General features: G+C 41.0%; 1 protein-coding gene across 5 annotated transcripts in view; it reads left to right on the top strand.

Moving 5' to 3' along the window:
* Positions 1-14,901, top strand: part of nfxl1 (nuclear transcription factor, X-box binding-like 1) — a 227,948-nt gene that overhangs the window by 29,652 nt on the left and 183,395 nt on the right. For all 5 annotated transcript variants that reach the window (XR_010975412.1, XM_068035931.1, XM_068035921.1 and 2 more), the window contains exons 7-10: positions 1-66; positions 2,844-2,958; positions 11,047-11,171; positions 13,389-13,511. The exon at positions 1-66 is cut by the window's left edge and continues 35 nt beyond it. Coding sequence is in view for 4 of the 5 variants with exons in the window: in XM_068035931.1 (XP_067892032.1) it covers positions 1-66; positions 2,844-2,958; positions 11,047-11,171; positions 13,389-13,511 (429 nt within the window). In the remaining variant the exon portion in view is untranslated. The remainder of the gene's footprint in view (positions 67-2,843; positions 2,959-11,046; positions 11,172-13,388; positions 13,512-14,901) is intronic.

A 14,901-nucleotide genomic window follows, 5' to 3' on the forward strand; every position in this document is an offset into this window, starting at 1 on the left:
CAGTGTTTGTGTGGGAAGAGAGCAGCTCAGCGGCTTTGTGCCAGTCCACAATGGCAGTGCGAAGAGGTAACCTGAAGTAAATTACAACAAATTAGCTAGATAGATCAATTGACTTCCTTCATTTGTAGTCATTTTTCTGAAGATCGATCCAGAATCTGTTGTTGAAATCATTGAAAAATTAGAAATTGAGGAAGGGCAGTCACGTTAAAAACATCAAATGTCTGTGTTGGTTATATTAACCAGTTTATAATCCAAGTCTTTGTGTTGGTCGGAGGAAAGAAAATGCAGATTATCTGAGGGCAGGGGAATAATCTGTACAATTAATCAGTTCAGACTTGCTGTTTGGAATTGCAAACCTCAGAAAATCTGAGTAGTGAGAATATTTGTAGTGATGTATTTTCCCCTGCCCTTCCCTTCTCCTCTTTTCCCCCCCCCCCCCCCCCCCCCAAAACAACCGGGGTCATCAGCCCTCTGAAGTGCCAGTTTTCATTAAAATGAATGAAGATATTCTGGTAGATATGTGAGTCATACCTGTAATGTTCCACCACACTGGCTGAGGAAAAAGTGCAAATGAGATGAAGGTTCCCCGAGAGGTTAAAAATTAGGATATTGGTATAAGGGTCATGTACCTCATAACTCAACATTTTCCAGTGGAATTTCCTGTACCAAAATGTCTGATTAATTTCATAATATCCCTATAGGTGCCACTGTATATTTGAAAAAAAAAACTCTTCCTTATACTTTAGTTAGTTTGTTCATTATCCTTACTAATCTGTCCCCATGCTTCCCGTCCAATTGCCTGTTTTAAAAAAAAAAAACCCACTTATCTCATGCACTCATCAGTGTTCTCCTGTGACTGTGTTCTCTAGCCTGCTCTGAGCTGGCTACCTCCGATAAAGCTCCAACTTCCGGCCTCTGGCCCAGACACACGCACACTACAGTGCCAGACTTAGAAGAATTTTCATTCTAGGTGCTAGTATTGTAATTTTTGTATTCATGCTGCTACTGTTCTGCTCTGTGTCTGAGGCCCATCCAGGTGTCAGTGTAAATTTGAAAACTATATAAAGTGAAGTAAACTAAATTACCTCTTATCTAGGAACAACTTATAGACATGTACAGACAGCCTTTAGCTTATCAGAGCGTAATGTAAATTAGCGACTTGATGTATCAACTAAGGCTACATTAATTTTAACCTTGTTTCGTGTCTAGTGGGTAAGAATCCAAGAAATAATGCATCATAGATAAAATGCATAATTTGTCACAAATGTATATCTGTTGTTTACATCTATGTAATTATTCCTACTGGTTGTACACAAAGTTGTGTTTTATCCATGTGTTCTGCAATTTTCTGAAGGGCCTTGAAGAGTATTAATTAGTGAGTAAAGAAGTGACTGTCCTAGCAAAATTCTCATTAAACAGTAATTGTGCAAAACATGGCTTTTTGGAGGGGAAAAAATGGTTTTGGAAATGGTCAGAATCACAGAATTGTTACAGCATAGAAGGAGGCCATTTAGCCCATTGTGTCTGTAGTAGCTCTCTGAGCAATTCACCTAATGTCATTCCTGCCTCTCCCCCCCCCATAACCATGCACATTCTTCCTTTTCAGATAATAGTTTAATTCCCTTTTGAATGCCTCGATTGAACCTGCCTCCACCACACACTCAGGCAGTGCATTCCAGACCTTAACCATTCGCTGCGTGAAAATATTTTTCCTCCTGTCGTTTTTGCTTCTTTTGCCAATTACTTTCAATTTGTTCCCTCTCGTTCTCGATCCTTTTACGAGTGGGAACAGTTACTCCTTACCTACTCTGTCCAGACACCTCATGATTTTGAATACTTTTATCAAATCACCCCTCGGCCTTCTCTTCAAGGAAGACAGTTCCAACTTCACCAATCTATCTTCATAACTGAAGTTCCTCATCCCTGGAAACATTCTCCGTAATTTTTTCTACACTCCAGTGCCGTCACATCTTTCCTAAAGTGCAGCACCCAGAACTGAACGTAGTACTCCAGCTGAGGCTGAGCTAGTGTCTTATACAAGTTCAACATAACCTGAGTTCTGACGAAAGGTTACTGACCTGAAATGTTAACTCTGCTTTTCTTTCCACAGGTGCTGCCAGACCTGCTGAGGTTTTCCAGCACTTTGTGTTTTTATTTCAAATTTCCAGCATCTGAAGTATTTTGCTTTTATTCAACATAACCTCCTTGCTTTTGTACTCCATGTCCCTATTAATAAAGCCCAGGATACTGTATGCTTTATTAACTGCTATCTCAACTTGTCCTCCTGCCTTCAATGATTTATGCACATATACACCTAGGTCCCTCTGCTCCTGCACCCCCTTTTAGAGTTGTACCTTTTATTTAACATTATCTCTCCATGTTCTTCCCACCAAAATGAATCACCTTCACATTTCTCCACATTGAACTTCATCTGCCACTTGTCTGCCCATTCCACCAGTTTGTCTGTCTTTTGAAGTTCTACGCTATCCTCCTCATGGTTCACAATGTTTCCAAGTTTCATATCATTTGCAAATTTTGAAATTTTACCCTGTATAGCAAGATCTAGGTCATTAATATATATCAGTAAGAGCAAGGTTCCCAATACTGACCCTGGGGAATTCCAGTACAAACCTACCTCCAGCCTGAAAAGCATCCATTAACTACTACTCTCTGTTTCCTGTCACTCTGACAAATGATTTTATTAACTGTTTAGGTTTACTGGTTTCCATTTTCTGTTGTCTTGTTTATTTGTCAAAGGCTGAAATTTAAAGTAAGAAATAGTTTTAGAGAATTAAACTTCAGTAATATTTGTATTTGTAATTCATAAAATTATTACTGCTTAGGTGTGTGGAAAAACTCTACCCTGTGGTAACCATACATGTGAACTGGTCTGCCACCGTGGATCTTGTGGAAGCTGTCCTCGATCAGGATACAGGGCTTGCCCCTGTGGAAAGTCAAGTATGTATATACATGTCATCATATATCTATCTATAACATAGTGATCTGTTTGCTGTCTACAAAACTTTACTTCCAGTTGTTTCTGAGTGTGCACTCCAGCAATGGAGTTTGGTATGTGACAGGATTTTAAGGGTTAATCTCTCAACTCTAGTTTTTGTTTTGTTTACATTTAGCAATTAACTAAAATTACTGTTTACTAAAAAATTAATAAAATTACTAAAATTACATGCTCTCAGTTGCTGTAGCCAGTTAATTAGGTAGCTAGCTTAAACTGGTTTCTGAGCTCCAGCAAAGTGGACTCATAATTGTTTTCAGAGTATAAAATCAGGGGCCTCTCAGTGCTGCTTGTCTGCATTGAGTGCTGCTCGAGTGCATGGAGTGTGAAGAAGGGAGTTTGGTAAGAAGGGGAAATATAAATTAAGAAAAATTTAATTTAATGAACACAATGTAGATGGCAGGACAGGTGATGTGTCACGGCTGAAGTATGTGGGAGGTCCTCGATGCCTCGGCAATCCATTGGCAGCCACGTCTGTAGTAAGTGTCTGCGGCTTGTGGAGCTTTGGCTCAGAGTAGATAAGCTGGAGGCTGAGTTGTAGACGTCAGGGAGGGGAAAAGTTACCTGGACACTTTGTTCCAGAAGGCAGCCACACCTCTTAGGATAGGGCCGTCTGTTTTGGTCAGTGGTCAGGGACAGGAGGGTGTGACTGAGTCAGGCAGGTAAGGGAATTGAGAAGGTGGAGGAGCCTCAGCCCTTGCAATTGAGCAACAAGTTCAAGGTTCGTACAGCTTGTATGGACAAGAGTGAGGGCTGTAGTGTGGATGAGCAGACTGACCATGGCACATGAAACCGTTCAAGCGGGGAGAGCAAAAAAGCATGTAGTGGTAGTAAGGGACAGTATAGTCGGGGATAGACACTGTTCTCTGCAGCAAAGAGCGAGAGCCCAGAAGGCTGTGTTGCCTGCCTGGTGCTAGGGTTTGGGACTTTTGCTCGGGGCTGGAGGGGGAGGATCCCGTCATCGTGGTCCATGTAGGTGCCAACGACATAGGCAGGATAAGGAAAAAGGTTCTGCATAGTCAGTATGAGGAGCTAGGCACCAAATGAAGAGGCAGAACCTCAAAGGTAGTAATCTCTGGTAATAATCTCTGGATTATTACCTGAAACACGTGCAAATCGGCATAGGGCAAATAAGATTAGAGAAATGAATGCATAGCTCAAAGACTGGTGTGGTAGAAGTGGGTGCCGGTTTGCAGGGCACTGGCACCAATACGGGGGAAAGTGGGGACTGCCCCATTGGGACGATTTACACCTGAACTATGCTGGGACCAGTGTTCTAGTGAACCACATAACTAGGGAAGTAGAGAGGATCTTAAACTAAATATTGGGGGCAAGGGATCAAATTTGGGAAGTTGCGGCAAATCAAAGAGTAGAGACAAGGCAAGAGAAAGGTATTACTATGGGAAAAGATAAACTGACTGACAGGAAGGGACAGTGATGACAAATCTAAGTAAATTAGTAAATCCGGTTAGAGGTTACAAAAATAATAAAAGGACAAAGCAATAAGCTCTGTATCTGAATGCACATTACATTTGAAACAAAATATATGAGCTGATAGTTATTTATTTCTATTTGCACTAAGATCTGATAGCCATTGCAAAGACATGGCTGCAGGATGACATAGATTGGGACCTGAAGATTGAACGGTACATGACATTTAGGAAGGACAGGAAGCTAGGAAAAGGTGGCTCTGTTAATTAATGATGGTGTTAGCACAATAGAGATGAATGACCTAAGTTCAGGAAACAGGATGTAGAAGCGGTTTGGCGTAGAGATGAGAAATGAAAGGCAAGAAGTCACTTGTGGGAGTGGTGTTCCGGCCCCTTAACAGTAACCACACAGTAGGTCGGGTATAAAGGAAGAAATAATGGGTGCATGTCAGAAAGGTACGGCAATAATCATGGGGGATTTTAATCTACATATAGACTGGAAAAATCAGATGGGCAAATGATGAGTTCATAGAATGTTTTCGGGATAGTTTCTTAGAACAGCATGTTCTGGAGCCAGCCAGAGACCTGGTATTGTGCAATGAGATGGATTAATTAATGACCTCATAGTGAAGGTGCCCCTAGGCAGCAGCGATCATATGATTGAATTTTACATTCAGTTTGAGGGAGAGAAAAGTGGGTCTTTTAATCTTAAATAAAGGCAATTATGAGAGCATGAAAGCAGAGCTAGCAAAAGTGAACTGGCAAATTAGGTTAAGGGATAGGTCAATAGAGATGCAGTGGCAGAATAGATGCATTCCAACAAGTAAGAAAAATTCAAAGAGGAGGACCCACCATCCGTGGTTAACTAAAAATGTTAGATAGTGTCAAACTTAAAGAAAAAGCATTTAAATGTGCAAAGATGGGTGGCCTTCCAGAAAGTTGAACAGAATGTAAAAAAACAGCAAAGAATGACTAAAAGATTGCTAAGGAGGGAAAAATTAGAATACAAGAGAAAGCTAGCTAGAAATATAAGAACATGCATAAATGGATCATTTTCTGGTTGGTAAGATGTAATGAGTGGTGTGCCACAGGGATCAGTGCTGGGGCCTCAACTTTTTACAGTTTATATAAATGACTTGGATGAAGGGACCGAAGGTATGGTTGCTAAATCTGCTGATGACACAAAGATAGGTAGGAAAGTAAGTTGTGAAGAGGACATAAGGAGGCTACAAAGGGATATAGATAGGTTAAGTGAGTTGGCAAAGATCTGGCAAATGGAGTATAATGTGGGAAAATGTGAAATTGTCTATTTTGGCAGGAAGAATAAAAAAGAAGCATATTATCTAAATGGGGAGAGATTGCAGAGCTCTGAGATGCAGAGGCATCTGGGTGTCCTTGTGCATGAATCGCAAAAGGTTAGTATGCAGGTACAGCAAGTAATTAGGCAAGCTAATAGAATGTTACTGTTTATTGGGAGGGGAATTGAATACAAAAGTAGGGAGGTTATGCTTCAGTTATACAGGGCATTGGTGAGACCACATCTGGAGTACTGTGTACAGTATTTGCCTGCTTATTTAGGGAAGGATGTAAATGCGCTGGAGCAGGTCAGAGAAGGTTTACTAGATTAATATCTGGAATGGTCAGGTTGTCTTATGAGGAAAGGTTGGACAGACTAGGCTTGTATCCGCTGGAGTTTAGGAGAGTTAGAGGCGACTTGATTGAAACAAATAAGATCCTGAGGGGTCTTGACAGGGTGGATGTGGAAAGGATGTTTCCCCTTGTGGGACAATCTAGAACGATAGGTCACCCTTTAAAAATAAGGGGTTGCCCATTTAATACAGAGATGAGGAGAAATTATTTCTCTCGGAGGGTCGTGAGTCTTTGGAACTCTCTTCCTCAAAAGGCAGTGGAAGCAGTCTTTGAATATTTTTAAGGCAGAGGTCGAAAGATTCTTGAGCAAGGGGGTGAAAGGTCATTGGGGTAGGCAGGAATATTTTGTTGAGGTTACAGTCAGATCAACCTTGATCATCTTAAATGGCAGAGCAGGCTCGAGGGGCCGAGTGGCCTCCTACTGCTTCTAATTCGTATGTCATGTTTGTGCCCCATTTTTGTGTGCATGTTTTACATTCTAAATTTATTTGTTCACAATTAACGATATAAACTATTATTACAGCGTCCTGGTGCTGTGCTGATTCAGTCCTGTATCTCGGCCTCTGCTGCAGAGGAACTGCTATGTCCTAACCAGCTCTAGCACTCTGCTTTCCAAATTCCTGTAATTATTGCTATTTGAGTGTCAGCCATGGCTCACTTGGTAGCATTCTCGCCTCTGAGTCACCAAGGTTCCAGGTTCAAGTCCACTTCAGGGCTTGAGCACAAAATCAAGGCTGACTTTCCATCACAGTATTAAGGGAGTACTGCAATGTTGGAGGTGCTGTCTTTTGGATGAGATGTTAAACTGAGGCCACTTCTGCCTGCTAAGGTGGACGTAACACGTGACACTATTTTGAAAAAGAGCAGGGTAGTTATCCCTGGTGTACCGGCCAATATTTATCCCTCCATCAACCTCAGAAACTGTGATTTTGCTGTGTCCAAATTGGCTGCTGTGTTTCCTACATTACAACAATGACTACACTTCAAAGGTACTTCATTGGCTGTAAAGCATTTTGTGACATCCGGTGGTCATGAAAAGCGATATATAAATGCAAGTCTCTTTTTTTTCTTTACTATTTAACTACAAATAATATAAAATCCAGTATGACACAAATAGTCAGAGTCATATAGTCATAGAGTCATAGAGTGATACAGCACTGAAACAGGCCCTTTGGCCTACCGAGTCTGTGCTGACCAACAACCACCCATTTATACTAATCCTACATTAATCCCATATTCCCTACTACATCCCCACCATTCTCCTACCTACACTAGGGGCAATTTACAATGGCCAATTTACCTATCAACCTGCAAGTCTTTGGCTGTGGGAGGAAACCGGAGCACCTAACTTGCAAACTCCGCACAGGCAGTACCCAGAACTGAACCCGGGTCGCTGGAGCTGTGAGGCTGCGGTGCTAACCACTGTGCCGTACAAATATAAGAACAGAATGTGTAACTTAAAATGAGCACTGTAGTGTGTTTGTGTGATCTAATTATCCCTTCTAACCCCATTTCACTTGTCGATTATGCTTGGTGTTAACACTCCATATTCAATGCTAAAAAAGATCAACTAGTGTATGGAAAATGTATATAGACTATAAGTGAGTTCCCTGAATTAGTTACTCTTTAACACAGTTTGTAACACTGGGAAGACCAAAGCCATCATTTTCTGCCCCCAGCACAAACTCCACTTGTTTGCCACTGATTCCATTCTTCCTCGGCCATTCTGTTAGAATAACACAGACTGTTTGTTTACCTCTTAGTTGAGTGGGCCTCATTTCTTCTTCAGAACGACTGCTTTCTTCCACCTCCACAATATTACTGCATCTGCCACTGAAGCCCCTTATACATGCATTTGCCACTTGTAGACTTCTTATGCCTAAATTTCCATTGACACTTTGAGGGCAGAAGTGCAGTAGGATTTGGACTTCTGTACACTATTTTGGCCAGATATCTCCAGGTGCGGGGTTAGGGTAATTTACATAAATGGGAAGCACGGTCTGCACCTTTGGAGGCACTTGCCCTGCTAAGGTGGCAGAGGTTGGAGTGGCACCTAGCCACTCCATCTCTTCCCAGGCTTCGAGGTCCCCCAGTGATGAAAATTGGCCTAAAAATGTTGTGTCCCTCAGGGAGAAGGGGCTGGCTTCAAAAGATCCCTGTAGGATCGGTTTACCTTTATTTCCAGTAATTCTGGAGCTATTATAGGATCTGCTACTCAACAAGTCCTGATAAGTCTGTCTAGTGATCAGCTGAGTGGAATTCACAGGATAATCTGGCTGGATGTAGGTGAAGGTGTAAGAAGCACTCCCTAGTCCTGCTTGGGGTTTTTGGTGCAGGGAAAATCAGGCAGAAACCTGGTGGATCCAGATTTTCCTTCCAAAATGCAGCCTCTCATCTGCGATTTCAGGAGTTTCAGGACCAGTTTTCCTTGCTGACCTCCTTCCTATGCCCTGCATAAACTCTCATTACTATGCCATGCATATCCTGTCCCATACCTACATCTCATTCCTAATTTCTCTTTCCTGCTTGGTGTCTGTTTTCCTTGTGCCTGTGTCATGGTCCTGTAGTTTCTTTTGGAATATGCCTTTAAGGCTTGCAAGGGATCAGTATTGCTTTAAGAGCCGGCAAGCCTTAGTTATAGGAAGGTGCATTTTCGTTGCCTTACAAACAGCCATTTGGAGACTGCGATTCAAAGAGTGCATTCTCGATACCATGGAAACAGCCACTGGGATTGAGCCTGATGCGATACATTTGTTACAATTCAGTTTGAACTGGCAGTTAGTAAGACAGCTTGAACACAGTCAGAAGACACAGACAGCTGTGGTGTCAGCACCAAAAAAGAGCTCTCAACCATTTAAACTGAAGGAAATAGGATTTTTGTCTGTTTAATTATTGATCAAAATTCTAAAAAGTCAAGCCAAGACACAGATCTCTGGTAATTTAAATTGAAGAAAGGGAAGTTAGGCTGTGGCAATCCCTCAAAGTCAGATTGATTCTGTTGAAAGTGTTTGCAAGTCGTTAATTGTTGAAATTCGCTGGACTTTGAACAACATTGGACTGTAAATTTGCCAGGACTCTAATTTTTCTATTTTTAAATGTTCGTATTTAAGAATTTACTTCTTCTAATTAAAGAGTTAATTTGTTGATTTAAAGACACTTGGTTTGGTTAGCCTCATTCAGGGGTTAATAGATAAAATTTGGTGGGTCTTTAATTTGGAAAGTTTTTAAATGATATGTTAGCTGATCTGTGGAACGATGGGATTGAATTAACAGTGCGTTGGTCCCACCACAATCAGAATCGTATATTTTGTTTGGGGGGCTTTGACAGGAGCTGTCGGTCATAACACCTGTAAGTGAAATGCCTTTGAATGTTGTTTGCATTTATGTACCTCCATTAATGTAAAGGTTGCCCTTGTATTACACTTACAGGTTTGAGAAATAACTGTAGTAGGTGATGGGTGAAAATTGTTGTTCTTCCCTTTTTTTCTCTTTCCCGTTTCCCTTCCCCCTCCACCCCACCCTTCTTGATTGCTAGCTGATTTTTGGTTGTGAGGGATTTCCAGCAGTAATTTTTTTAGAAATGTTGCTTTGCAGTGTTATAATTACATCAATTTACATTTTACTGTGTAGTTTTACTACATTTGAGATTTTTAAAATATTATACATAATATTGAAAGTTCTTGATTTTATTTTTTTAAACTTTCAAAGACTCTGATTACATTGTAGCTACCTATCCAGTAAGTCAAACGTTATGCATACTGTCTGACTGCAAATTTGACACTCTGGTTCAGGACAGAGCTCTTTCCATGGATTGCTCTACATATGTGTAGTGCTTTGGTTCTGGCTATAGATCTTAATTGTATTGAGAGCACAAGACAGCGTTCCCATTTGCTGAGAACATTTAAAATAATTGTGTAAATTGATAAACTGCACAGGATGTCTCAAAGACACCACCTAAGAACTTTTAAAGCGAACCGTATCAAACTGAAGTGGTGTGAGGTGGCGTTATTCACAAGGTTTCACATGACTGATTTTCAGCAGTCAGGTTGGGATCCAAATCTAGATTTATGTGGTCATATTGGAAAATGGAAATCCCAAAATAAATAGCTACTCCTCCAATGCTCGGTCAGTTTGTATTAAAGACAACATCCTGGAAATTGAACCTGATGTACTATGGAACAGGGTAGTTATTTATAATATATTAACTTCTTACTCTATTCTCCAGCTTGGTAGGCTTGCCATTACTTGGTCCACTTCTATCTATCCAATTGTAGGCCCCCCCCCCCCCCCCCCCCCACATCCCCACCAATGACTTCTCTTCCCAGCCTGGCACTGTGGGGCAGCTTCCACTGCATGTCGACTGATATTACATAGGTTTATCTCTCCACCTCCCTTAACGCATTGTCCCTGTGCAGTTCCTACAATCCAGTTTTGGATCAGCCAGAATTTTCTCCAGCTTAACATTGGGAAGACTGAAGCCGTAGTTTTAGATTTTAGCTACATATTCCATTTCCTGACTCCATTTCTCTCCCAAACCTGGGTTGAAGCAGACTGTTCACACTTCAATATCCTATTTGGCCCAGAGTTAAGATTCCAAACTGCAGCACTTCTTGCAGATGACATTGTGCTGCTGTTAGCCTCACCAGCTCCAAGATATTTCCAGATACTCCATGCGGAAGTCAATGAAAACAATCTAAGTCGTATTGTCTTGTGCCTTGCAAAGTTCTGCAATTTCTTGTAGAGGCATAATCTGCCCATCAAATTCCTGTTCATTTCTGATTACTCCAGTGAGCCTCCTCAGTATCTGGTTAAGCAAAAACTCAAAGAATCACCTTGAGAGCCATGCATTCCAGCAAAATTCCTTGATTCTTTTCATCTCATTTAAAAACGTTTATCATCTTATAGAGAGAAACCAGAAACAAATTCAAGTTAGTTATTTATTGCTTTATCCAGAATCTGCATTGCCCTGCACAGAGGATATACCAACCTGTGGTGATACCTGTGACAATCCATTGGAATGTGGCCTTCATAGATGTTCAATGCGCTGCCACCGAGGCCCCTGTGAAACCTGCAGACAGGTGAGAGCATGCATTAGTTCAGTTGTGTGATTTTTGTTTTTTGTTTATACAGAAATATGTTGTCAGACTTTTTTTTAAAAACATAAATGAGCTTTGGAAAAGGTTTGCTGACTTTTCCATTCCTGCCATTGGTATTTTCCAGAATCAGTCTGCTCTTAGTGTGATTTAAGTGGAGGGAATTGTGATAATGTCTGTTTTGTCACTGTTCTGTAAAAATGATAGTTTACTGTCAAATGGTACTTCATGTGCAATCTGGCTGCAAGCTGACTAAACTCCTTAACTGTGACATCTGTGCTCGAGTGCTATAGTAAACACAAAGTGCAGTCATGACCCTGTAGTGCAGGCTCAAATGTTAACTACTCTAGCTGCTGGGCTGCCAGATTTTCTGTTGCCTCTTTTGAATTGTTCTTGATGTAATGTGTGTGGTTAGATGAAGGAATACAGCATGGGAGAAGAAAAATAAGGGAGCTTTCCATGAATTAAGATGTTGCAATTATCTGCTTGTAATATTTTTATGACTTAATTGGATTATTTATTACTGTACCCTGTAACTGTCTAAAAATACATTTATATTGACTGGAATGATCAAAGACATACAAATTGACTCAAACAAAAAGGGATGGAGGAGATTATTTTGAAATATCAAAGAAATTGCTTTGTTTGGAATCTTTAAATGTCATAGGATGTAGAAACAATTGCAATCCACTGTTCTGTCCAGACAAAATAATTAAAGTAATTGCCACAAAATCATTTCACTAAAACGTGCCCTCAAGTCTAATATCAGCGTTAAAGAAATGATCCTTGGCATCAATCCCAGTAATGACAAGTTAAAATATATATGCACCAATAATGAATGGGAAATTTCTTCAAGCCATAAGAGGAAATGTATGGGTAGAAATTCGTCTTGGGAGGTGGTGCAAAACAGGCAGTATCAGATCGACTGCCTGTAATACGCAGCATCTAATGTTTAATTACATTCACTGCAATGGAACTGACTATCAGGTGCTGCAAAAAATGGGAAGCAAATCTGAGACCTCCCATTTTGCATGATTGCCTGAAACAAATTTCTATATTGTAGTATCTACACTGTCACATGTATGAACAGAACCACAATATGGACTACAGGGGAAAGCTATTAAAGGAGGAGGGCATTGTAAGGAAGATAGAGAGTCACAATTGCAATTGCATAACATCAGTTATTTTGGCTAGGACAGTCTCAATTCCACTATTGGGGCAAGTTCTGGATATGAGATCATGAGAAAATGGTAGTGGGATTAAAGCCATGAGGCAGCAGCGTTTTCCAGCACTTGGTACAGAAATAGGATGTTGGAGACAGGGCAGTAATTGGAGAGAATCCATGCCATGCTGTCACTCCAGTTGCAGAATTCCCATCAGCATGAGGTTGAAAGGGTTAAGTGATCAGGTGCTGAGATGAGAGGCGATTGATGGAGCAGCAGACAGTGACAGGTTAAGTGTGTTGAGATGAGGGAGGGCTCAATGGAGGGGGAAGGGCAGGGTATGTCATAGTCAGCAGCTGTACAGATGTCCTTAAGTTTTAGATACCAAATGTCAAGTTCCTCATGTTTTGGCAATATAACTTGAGGTGGTCCTGCCAAGGCAGATGCTGTCCAAGCATATTCTAGATTATGAACAGTGGATTTGAGGTTGCAGAGTTGGTGTTTGTACCAGATGGAGTACTGGAAGGCCATCTTTGATCTGAGAGACATGGTGGAGGTGAGGCAGTTGACGAAAAAAACCATTGGAGTTAACGGTGGAAGGAAGATTGGAACATGAGAGGAAATTTGAGGGTGTTTTTTCCCAGGGTCAGAAAATGAGAATGGAGTGATTTGGGCAGGCATGGTGTGTAGGAGAATCTAGATGAGGAAGTGACCAGAGCAAGCACTGTCAGTGATCGGCTATAGGGTCTTTACGTGATATGTGATAACTGGAATGAAGGGTAAAGTTGAGGGAGCTGCAAATCCTTGAGATGCTGTACTTAAAACTTATGCCTTATATTTCTCCTCTAATCAGTTGAATACACAGAACTTGTGTGTTTCAACTGTCAAAATGGTTATGACTCTGGTTTGCAACACGATCTGGTTAATGCACTCTCAAATGATGGAATTCTAGAAAAATACAGTGAAAAATCTCCGACTTGACTGCAGGAAGGAAAATAATTTTTGTAAACGAGCATTCTTATATTTTTTTGATTTCTAGGAAGTGGAAAAGCAATGTCGCTGTGAGAAACACTCAAAGATTTTGCCATGCCATAAGGAGTACCTGTGTGAAACAAAATGTGCCAAATTGCGAGATTGCCAAAGGCATCAGTGTAAGAGGAAGGTAGGAGTGACGGAGGGTGTCGTTTTTTTTTTGGCCAAAGTAAAATCTGTACTAGGGTTATTTGCAGAGCAGTATTATGCAAAATATTGATTGTGTCTTGAGTACTTTTGATTATTATTTCCATGGAAAGCAATGTGAATTTATCCTGCACAGCATCCACCTTTTAATTAGAGAAATTACCGGAACAAATTTCATTGTTTCAAATTAAGATTGTGGAGTAGAACTAAACTACTGAATTAGACAACTAGACAACTATGCACCCAATAGAGATCCACACTGTAGGAAAGTGTGATTGGAGATACAAGAACTTGCATTTATACAGTGCCTTGAATGCACTATAATGTCTCAAGGTGCTTTGCAAAATTATCAAACAAAATTTGACTCCAGATCACATAAGGTGATATTCAGGAAGATGACCAAAGGCTTGGCCAAAGAGATAGGTTTTAAGGAGCATCTTAAAGGGAGGAAAGAGAAGTAGAGGGGTTTAGGGAGGGAATTCCAGAGCTTAATTGGGGATATGCAAGCTAGAATTGGAGGAGTACAGAGATCTCTGAGGATTGTAAGGCTGGAGGAGGTTACAGAGATGGGGAATGTGAGGTCTTGGAGTAATTTATAAACAAGGATGAGAATTTTAAAATAGATATTTTAACATAAGATATTGGACAAATGGCCAAAAGTTTGGTCAGAGAAGTAGGTTTTAAGGAGCGTTTTAAAGGAGGAAAGCGGTAGAGAGGCAGAGAGGTTTAGGAAGGGAATACCAGAGATGAGGGCCTTGGTAGCTGAAAGTACGGCCGCCAGTGGTGAAGCAATTAAAGTTGGGGATTAGAGGAGCGCAGTTATCCCGGAGGGTTGTGAGGCCAGAGGAAATTGTAGGGATTGGCAGGAGCAATGCCATGGAGGCATTTGAAAACAAGGATGAGAATCTTAAAATTGAAATTTGTCTTGCTCAGGAGCCAGTGTAGGTCAAGGACACAGGGGTTCATGGATGAACAGGACCTACGGCGAGATGGGACATGAGCAGCAGTGTTTTGCATGTCATCAAGTTTACGGATGACGGTACGTGGGAAGTCGGCCAGGAGTGCATAGGAATAGTCAAGTTTAGAGGCAACAAAGGCATGGGTGAGGATTTCAGCAGCAGATGAGCTGAGGCGGGGTGAAGTCAGGTTATGGAATTGGAAGTAGGTGACCATATTGGAGTTGATATGTGGTTGGAAGCTCATCTCGGTGAAATATCTATTAACATCCCCAAAAGCAAATTAACTGGTTACATCCTTTGCTTTTTACGACGCCCTACTGTATGTCACATGGCTATCAACACTTATCCACAGAACTGCATACCTGCAGAATATATTTCATTGTGTGTGCAGGACTTTGGGAAATATGAGATGTG

This window comes from Heterodontus francisci, chromosome 1 (genome assembly GCF_036365525.1).
Source record: "Heterodontus francisci isolate sHetFra1 chromosome 1, sHetFra1.hap1, whole genome shotgun sequence".
Lineage (NCBI taxonomy): Eukaryota > Metazoa > Chordata > Chondrichthyes > Heterodontiformes > Heterodontidae > Heterodontus > Heterodontus francisci.